General features: G+C 32.6%; 1 protein-coding gene across 2 annotated transcripts in view; it reads right to left on the reverse strand.

Moving 5' to 3' along the window:
* Positions 1–10,488, reverse strand: part of LOC106680870 (uncharacterized) — a 31,897-nt gene that overhangs the window by 13,309 nt on the left and 8,100 nt on the right. Inside the window, exon 1 of one of the 2 annotated variants that reach the window (XM_067047852.1) lies at positions 3,744–3,966. The exons of the other annotated variant lie outside the window; for it this stretch is intronic. Within the exon in view, the coding sequence (XP_066903953.1) occupies positions 3,744–3,921 (178 nt within the window). The 5' untranslated portion in view covers positions 3,922–3,966. Of the gene's footprint in view, positions 1–3,743; positions 3,967–10,488 lie in introns of those variants that run through there. 2 annotated transcript variants of the gene reach the window in all.

Genomic DNA, 10,488 nt, shown 5'->3' on the forward strand with positions numbered 1-10,488 from the left:
TATATGTAATATTGGGGAATCGATTTTTTTTTAATTTCATTTTTGTCTGTCTATCACATGAATAAATGTATAATATAATATATGTATCTTCCATAACCTTTTTGCTAGGCTTTACCGTTTAAGAAATAAAGGTGGGATAAAAAAACTTTAAAAAAAAAAATTCATTATTTTTTATCAAATTAGCTAGCAGTTAACAGTTTTATAATCGCAAGATATTTGTTTCCGTGCAATTTTTGTAGAAACCAATTATATAATAATTTGGAGATGCGCGTCTTACGACGAAAGATTCCTCGTCTATCGGTTCAGCCACAAAAATATTTCACTTATCACACCACTAAAATATTAAACTAAACTATTCTTTAAGAACGGTAAAAGTTTTTAAATAATTAGACTGATTTATTGTTTTAAGTCACTAAATATTGAAATAAATCTATCATCATAGTCCATAAATAGAAATTTAAATCATAATTAAAATATATAATATAGTAAAAAAAAGATGGTATAAGAAAAAAGAAATCATGAATATACGGCCTAAAAATGAACCTACTTATAAAAGTACCTCTTCGTGCTACTAAGAGAAATTAGGTGCACGCAAGGTTCAGTTGGTAAAAAAGGTTAGCACCATTATTTATTAGTAAAAGCAATTAAGAATTTCAAACAACGAAGTGTCTACTAAGTGATTAATATATCTATCAGGATTGTATTATTCGAGTTCAGTCAAAGTAATAAGACAATAAACATTTAGTTTTTATTATACCATGCTATCATAATATGATTTTTTATTTTAATTCATGTTATAACCTCCATCTTAAGACAAGGAAAAATCTAAAATTGTATGATTGTAATCACACTTGACCCCAGCCAATTTTCTCAGCAGTTATTCTTTACGGCCACCGTTGGCCTTGATTTAGATTTCAGATAAAACAGTATGATTCCTGTTTACATTCCACTTGGTTGCAAAGCATAAGGAAGTTAAGTCTAACACAGCTTATCTTATCTTTTCTTTTTTTTTTTTCGTTATTCTTAACGATAATATCTATCTATATCCACCACTGTCTTATGATTATATAGATTTCTAAAGTTACACACTGCTTGAGACTAGAAAATAGATCTTGATCAATGATACTTTACTAAAGAGTTTATAATTATTTTCTTACATATAACAATTGAAAATCATCTGCCAACACCATAGGTCAGTGTCGCTTCCTTACACACTCTCTTAATGTATTTTTCATCCCCGCATTTTCTTTTTTGAAAGTTTTTCTCTTTTAAATGACCCTTATTCTGTATATTTCTATTTAATACGTAATTACTTATCGTTATACTTATCTCTAAGAATAATGACCATCTTTTGGGAAAGAAATCTATTGCACGAGCCAATTTTGATAAAATTTATACTTGAATTTCCCTGAAAATTTTAACATGAAATTTACGGATTATTTTAATTTTATTTATTCAGCAAATTATAACACATTCGACCCGACTAGATGATAACATCTATGGGTCTGTGTCGAAATAATATAATAAAATGAAATATTCGTTTGCAACACTTTTAATTATTTGGGCGTTGTGATGGATGCAACGGTATGTAAGCTTAAACCATACAATTTTGAAATTGTTTTTCGAAATAAAACTAATTATTTAATACAGCTAAAATAAAACCAAATTAAAATAGGATAATAATATTTTATACATAATCATAATACATAATATCCAAGAATAATAGATAGACTATTATAATTCGATGTTATGGTTATATCGATTATGCTCGAACACAAATTTGTCTGTAGACAGATACGATAACAAATTTGTTCCCTGATGTCTAAAACTGACAATACTACTGAAAATGATTGATTCTGAGGTGTTAATTTTAGTTGATTTCTGCCTGAATAAGCCGAAAGACAAATAATCTACGAATGATACATATAAGCGTATGTTAATAACTTGGACTAGAAAGTATAAAATGTAAGAAAAATTTAGAAGAATATTTAGTTAATATTATTGAAAAATGTTCATAATTCTAGCGAAATAGACTATATATTGATTTAGTGTAGCGGATCCTATAATAAGTGGGGGGAGTGGTGGATGAAATCGGTGCCATCGACTATCTTGTCATTAGCTTTTGTTGAGATATCTGATGTCCTATTGCTTACAGAAAAGTCTGTCCTGGAACATATTGAGGTCAGGAGAAACATTAAGGCCTTAATTAATTAAACTTCATTTTTCATACATCCTTGGCTGGGATGAGAGGGTTAATATTATACTAATAATAAAAAATAATGCTGCAATTTAAATCTAAACCTACGTTATTCTATTGTTATTTACTTCCTCATTTAATCTTTTGAACGTTAAGGAACCAATTCGTTTCCGTATCACTTTGCCTATAGTCAAATTTGTGTTCGGGCATAACTGATCGAACCATTTATCCGATGATAAATCATATTTATTTGATGATATTTTCAAAAATTGTGCCATATTAATTTTATCATATTTCGTAAACTACTTTTGCTTAAGCATTTTTCTCAGCATATTTCGAAAACGGCTCCACCTATTTAATCCAAATTTGGAAGGTAATTGTGAATATGGTCCTTCATTCATTTTATAAAATTCCATCCAATGCTCTCGGACCACTATGCCCAAAAATATTTTTATTTGACATGAATGTTTTAAATACGTTTCCTTCAGTAAATTTTATTCTAAATAAAAAAAAAATTTAAATATATAAATATTTTTCCTCTAATCTTCAAATATAGGTCGTTAGTTACGTAGCTACGATATACCCTGTAGAAATGGTAAAGAAGACCTTTGTACCTGCCTGGATATTTTTTGTTTCAAAATACTATAAATTTAACACATTAAAATATATAAAATCTCATAAATTTTCTCTTTAAATTATTAAATTCACAAATTAAAGAGTCATTTAAAATATTTTTTTGTTATATTTTGAACTAATTGAGGCGTATTACTATGTCAGTAATTATGTATTGAACATATGTTTGTATTCCGATGAATATAACTAAGTTTTGACAAATCAAAAGAAAAATTAAAGTATCAGCTTAAAACACACTGGTAGGTAATGGACTTGGTTGTTATCTATAACAATATAATATAATAAATTATATTTAAAATTATAATAATAATTTTTCAGTTAAAATTTCCTTTATTGGAGTAAGGTTTATTTTAACTACTAATATAGGTTTTTATATATAATGTATTAAAATTGCCATGTCATTACATATAACGTTGGAATATTTCGAGATTATTAATTCGGTAATACTGTTTTTCTAAAAAATAAGAACATTTTTTCAAGCCTTTAGATGTTACGGTATAATAGTTATTTATATTATTAAATTAAATATTCTTAAAATCACTAAATCAAAATTAGAAAAGTTGGTGTAACAACTTTGGAATAATGGTTCATAACCTTTTTATTATAAACGAACGTACTCTAAGGAAATATTCTTATTTAAATAATCACCTTATAGGCATTGAAAGATTTATGTGTATGAAAATATCGGCATATCTTGATTTATGTACAATTAAAATATGTAATGATTTCCATTTCTTTTTTTCTTGTTTAGACTGAACAAAACACTATAAAAATATGTCTCGGCAGCGGTTATTAGTATCAATAATTAAACAATAATAATTTTCAATATAACAATAAGAAAAATTATTTTGTTACTGGGCTAAAATTGGAATATAAAATTTACCACCTACCAAATCCATCAAGCTCTTATTACCTTGCCTCCCAGGTAGTTGCTTGTATATGTTTCTAGGCCTCGGTGCCGAATAAACGTCCCGTTTCCTTCTTGATGCTTCTTTAGCTTCTCTTCTTTTTATTCTATCTAAAATGGCATTCACTTCCTCGGCCAATTTTGTGAATTTTGCTTCGATCTTCTCAATGTCGTCTAGTTCCATACTGGGAATAATCCCACCCTTCAGCTCCCCCCACCCCTAACGATTGGATGAGGCTGGCCGCGCGGGGAAGTAATATAATCTGACTAAAAGAAGGAATATTAGGCATTATGTCTTGTGATATTATAATTCTTCTACCAATAATGCTTACATTCATTAAGTAGTAAAAAAAACTACACATAAATTACAACAAATGCACTTAATTCATAAAACTTTACCCGAAAATTGAAGTCCTAACAGTCAATTACAATTACATATTGATAATTGTGAAAGAAATAAATAATCTGATTTTAAATTATAAATTGTTCTAATAATAGAAATTCTTCCTCCGCAAGATGTGATTAATGCTACAAGTGCTTTCTCCAAAAAGCTTCCCTTATATGTCTTAGAAATTGGTGATCACTAGCTTCTAAAGATCCCACTAATAGCTTATTATAATAAACTTCTGATAGCTAACGTAGAATAGTCATTCAAATTATATTCCGACCAGGTCTGATATCTTCTTTGGTGACGGCAAATTTTATCTGTGTGGGTGCGAAATTTTATATCAAACCCTAACATCCTGTTTTAGTTAATTCATTGTTCTGTCGAGTATTCCGTTTATATTTATACATATACATATTTTGGGGCAGAATCATAGTATTCATTAGATTTATTGTGTGTCCAAAAAAAGTTAAAAATCTGATGCGGGGCGCAAATCACACAGCTTGTACTTACCATCCTAATTTGAGTTGACATTGATCCTAGTCTGTTTTACAACAGATTATTCATACTATGCACTGTGACAATATTTCCTCGTACTAATTTTCTAAATGTTCCTTTTAGTTGACCAATTGACCTACTCCCATTCTAACAGAAATAATAATACAGTGAACATCGTTATAACGACATTAAAAATATATGGTAAAAAAATTAAATTAAATCTTTGTTAAGATGATGAATTTTATTGATGTGGGTTAAAAGAGCAGACATTCAGTTTTCCAACGGTCATTTTAACCTAGAAATTGAATAAAAGGATGAATGCAGAGGATTCATGAACGATGGTTACCGGTGAAAAAAAATCTCCAAATTAATCAAGTTGAAAAATTTCTAATTTTTTATTTCGTTGAAAAATGGTATTTAAGGGTTTCAGGCGACGCAATAAAGGAATATGATTTGCAGAAATCCTCATTATGTTTTTATGAATACAAAATCATTGAATAGAATCAATAATGTTATTTTCTTATTATCCAGAAAGAGACAAGAAAATTGGTGTATAATATTATTATATGGGCAACAGACTATGGAGGTCTAAGAAACGCCCGGTGTATTAGGAAATACATCGCGCGTTTCTTGACGTGGTGTATCATGGTATATAATAACCATGATGAAAATGTACACTTTCTGAGCTGGGCACAAAAATGGTTAATATTGCTCCAATTTTAACAGAAATAATTATACAGTGGATATCGTTTATAACGACAACGTATATTCGACTTATTGGTATTGTCAAATATTTCCTTATCCTAAATTTCTATTTTACATTTATAATTAGTTGTAGAAAGTTGACCGTAGATTAATAATTGGAGAAGATGGTCGGGGAAAAAGGACTTAAGTAAACAAAAAATTATTTATTTATGCTGACGTTTCGACCTGAGTTTCAGGTTTTCATCGGGGCTATAGAACAAAATGAGATAACAATATTAGATAAAAATCCTAAAGTCTCTCCTTCCCGTTTTAAGCTAATATTTCAAAAGTGATATAGGGCCGTCGCTCTACGGAGGTTTAGCGGCAGGTTAGCAGGTTTAGTTTAATTTGTATATATCTATGTATTATCATATATTTGTAATTGTAATTATATATAAATAAAGAGGATTTGAAAATAAAAAAAGGTTTAGCGGGGCGGGTCCGGCGGGGAAGGATTGCCTTTTTTTTGTTATGATCTCCTCTTGTGAGTTGGGACATGTCGTATGTCGTACATGTATAATATAAAATATGTAAGTAGTGTCTATAGTGTCTAAAGAACTGAAAAACAATTTGATTCTTGATTGATGTGTTTGTGATTGGTTATAACGACGATCGACTATAACTAAAGAATATGCTTAGTCCATTGGAGCTCGTTATAAACGATATTCATCGTACTTCCCGTTCTAAAATTACAATATTTATGTTTTACAAAATATGATAGAAATGTAACAGTTAACTGTATATGTAATAATGTTAGTAAATGTATAACAGATATGTATAATATAAAATATGTAAGTAGTGTCTAGTGTCTAAAGAACTGAATAACAATTTGATTCCACATATTGAACAATATGACAGAAAATGAAATATGTGATACAATGGGTAAGTGACTTTTTGCTCACCACACCTCTGACCATCTCTAATTTTCACATTTATATGTGTTTGTGATTGGTTATAACGACGATCGGCTATAACTAAAGAATATGCTTAGTCCATTGGAGCTCGTTATAAACGATATCCATCGTACTTCCCGTTCTAAAATTACAATATTTTTGTTTTACAAAATATGATAGAAATATAACAGTTAACTGTATATGTAATAATGTTAGTAAATGTATAGCATATAGAAATGTTCATTTTGCTCTTAACCATTTATTCAATTAAATCAATATTGAAAATACTAAGCATGACTTTATGGAATTAGTCATTCTGTCAACTGAAAGGCTTAAATAAAGAATAAAAAAAAAAAAAAAGTAATCATTTAATAACTATGTCGACATGACAACAGTTAACATATTGAACGGAAAAAGTGCACATGGCGTCCGCTCAGTCTAACTCGTATAGGAATAGATCTTGTATAAATATGTTATTCGTCATTCTCCGTCACATTTTATGACATTCTATGTTAAATATTATATTTTCTAAAATCTGTAGCTTTTCAACTGTATTTAACACCTCTATCTTACAACTCTTATTTTTGTAAATGTATTTTCACACTGTAAAAACGTTTTCCTCTCATCTCCTTAAGTTAATTATCGAATCCTTACATAACTTCTATTTATCCGTTTTTCACAACAAAAAATATATATATTAAATAGTTAATCATTTCAAATAAACCAAATCAAATGTACTTTAGAGGAAGATTTTTAAAAATTCGTCATTTAAGCCCTGCTAGACTATTTCAATAAGGATAAAACCTCTCTTTTTTTTTAAAAATGTTTATCGTAATATTATATTCTGCCACAATCAAGGGCAATAGATAATAGGGATGTAGGTACACAATCATACATATTAAATAAAAATTAAAAGTAAATAAATAACAGTAATAAAAATAAACATAGTATAAACTAAAATGGATAAAAATCAAATTATATGGACACATCATAAATAAACATAGGTGGATAACTGAGTCAAATAATATAAAATAATTGAGGTAAATAATTAAAATTGAGTAAATAATATCTTGATCACAATCATACATTTTGCCCAGAGAACCCCGAACCCAAGTCCGGCAACCTAAATTTGAATGCTATAGCAGAACTCTAGGATCCCAGCGCTTCTCTTCCAGCAACCTTACTGGTATTGAGCACCAGTGGAGACTGTGACTATTGCTCGTAGACACTTAGGATTTGAGTGAAGAAGCTGGCCATTGCTAGAAACCCAATAGCCTGTTTACAGTAGATCTCGGGACCTACCGATTTAAACTGTGTGGGTGATTGTAAGGATGGGTGGAGTTTGACAGGGTTTGCACTAGAGGATTAGGATAATAAGCAAGGTTTTGATGGAAGTTTGAGAATATGGATGAGATGAGATCAAGAACAAGGGATGTTAAGATAGTGATGAAGGTTCTTCATCTTGTTTGTAACATAGTAAGGGGCATTGACTTTTGTTCGGAGGACTTTAAACTGAAAGAATTGAATGCGTTTGTTGTTCAAAGGTTTAGCTGCCCCTCAACACCAAATAGTTGTGCACCCACGTGTTTGTTAAAAAAGACCACGTTGAACTGATTTTCCAAATCATCCTATCTGTTGACAAATTGACAAACTCCAATATTAACAGAAATGATTATATTTGTCGTTGCAAAACGGTATAATAAAATTTACATTCTACTGTTAACCATTTATAAAATGCTAAATTGTTATTGAACGAATAATGAAAATAATAAGAACGAATCTACGGTACGATGTTAGTTAACCTGTCAACTGAAAGGGTCATGTATAGTTTAAGTAAAAGTCATAAAGGTTGTCCGGGTGCGGTAAAAAAAAAAAAAACTCAAATAGTATAAAAACTATTTACCAACAACTCGGCTTGAGGTTTGGTGTATGTGATGTGATGGTGGGGGGCTTATTCAAGAAACTAGCAAAGGGTCAATCAGTGGTGGCTACAGAGAAACAAAAGAGACTTCAACAAAAGAAATAGTGCCTGATGTACTGTAACCAGTATGTCGGTTGAGGAGTTATTAAATATTTTTTAATATTAAATACCAGATGATACAGTAGTGACACCGTTACCTGTTAGTCTATACTGTAAATAGCTATGGCCCGGCATGACGCAGTCTACCAGCTAAAACGGAAACTACTGCTACAAACGCCGTATAATATTTGTACTACTCCTTGTATATACCTTAATTTCACAATTGTAACAACTATGTAAGATATTGGAATATTCAAAAATGTATCATTTGAATTGATAAAGCTTGGAATATAATCTGCTGATACACTGAAAACACACGTCTTACACGTACTATCTAACAATGGCGTATAATAGTCCAGAGACTTGACTTGGGGCAAATTGCAAGGCCTCAACACTCAACACACCACAAGACATTCGGTCACTAACACTCTACAACAAACCATACGAGACGCCTCCAACGCATCAATACCTACCTTTACACCCACACCAATTCACCTACGCACACCACCCTAACACATACTCACTCTCATTAAACAACTCAATAACATCAAAAACTGCTGATACAGGACCAGACTTACAGACCAATCATAAACAGTCTCAAAAAACAAATAACATCCCTTATGGCAAGAACAATTACGCCGCACACACAACGACCCCAAAAACGTCTGGAAATTAGTCCGAAGTCACAACACCAAATCGAGATCGGTGAAACTCCACCGAGGCGATGGGCTCCTCACTCCCGCAGATCAGGCAGACGTTCTATCTGACTACTACCTACAACGTGACTATGCACGCACCGTTTCTGTATACCACCACCAACCACAGCCGAAAACTCACAAAACGCCATCTTCTCAACCTATAAAGACCCGACTGCAACACTGAGGAAAACGAAGGGAAACAAGTCCACAGGAAAGGACAACATCTCGTACGTTCTACTCAACTCAAACAGCTCCTCAGAAAAGCCCAAATGTTTCTCCTCAACATATACAATTCCTGCTCTCGCCTGAGATACTTCCCAACGGAGTGGAAACATGCTATCGTTGTTCCACTCCTCAAGCCCAGAAAACGAGGAGCGGAGCCGGTAGACTACCGACCCATCAGCCTCCTCAATCACATCTAAAAAATATATGAGAAACTAGTCCTCATACACATTCGCAAACACTGCGACACACACTACGTCATCCCCCCGGAACAAACCGGGTTCTCGCGTGGTGTGTGCTGCTACCACAATGTTGCCAAGCTGCAAAGTAATGCAGCAAACAATCTAAACAGGAACCTTGCCACAGCCATGATCTCTCTAGACTGTACATAGGCATTTGACTCTGTATCCCACTCCACACTAATCCAACAACTCAGGCTTCACCAATTCCCGGACCAGCTGGTCGAAATTGTTGGGTCCTATATCAGTAACCGGACTTTCTCAGTCCGAGTCAAAACTGAAATCTCCACCCCCAACCCCGTAACTTGTGGCGTCCCTCAGGGTTGGGTCCTTGCGCCAGTTTTATTTATCATATACACTGCCCACATAGTTGGGACGAAATTTGGCGATGCTCAAATATCTGCCTACGCTGATGACAGCCGTATACTCGGCAAGCATGAAGGCAATGGACCAGGCTGCAGCAGCAGCCCAACTCGTCGCTAACAAATTACGAGACATAAACATCCACATTAACCCACAAAAAAGAACGCTATCACTTTCTCATACAAGAAAACTCCAAACAGAGCACCAAAACTCAACGAACAGACAGTACAAACCAAGAAACATCTCACATACCTCGGCATGAAGCTAGAAACACACCTATCTTTCACTGCTCACTTACAGAACAGAATACTAATCGTTAAGTCAACGTCATACCAACTCAAACACCTCATCTACTCACCATGGCTGTCACTCAGACTCAAATTACTCATTTACAAAGTAAAATTACGACCATCACTCCTACATGTTGCACCACTACAACATTCTATACTCAACAGCCCTGCAATCACTACAACAATACCAGAACTAGAAAAACCCTACCCAAAAAGAACAATAGTACAATGCCACAATTTCCAAGAGTATGGCCATACTAAACATTATTGCCATCACTAACCTAGGTGCGTCAAGTGTGGCCAACAACATAAATCTGCAGAATGCAGCAGGCCTAGGCAAACACCTGCCGTGTGTGCACTATGCCATAAAGAAGGGCATCCGGCCAACTACAAGGGGTG

The sequence above is a fragment of the Halyomorpha halys genome, unplaced genomic scaffold (genome assembly GCF_000696795.3).
Source record: "Halyomorpha halys isolate HHAL.00 unplaced genomic scaffold, Hhal_1.1 Scaffold297.1, whole genome shotgun sequence".
NCBI lineage: Eukaryota > Metazoa > Arthropoda > Insecta > Hemiptera > Pentatomidae > Halyomorpha > Halyomorpha halys.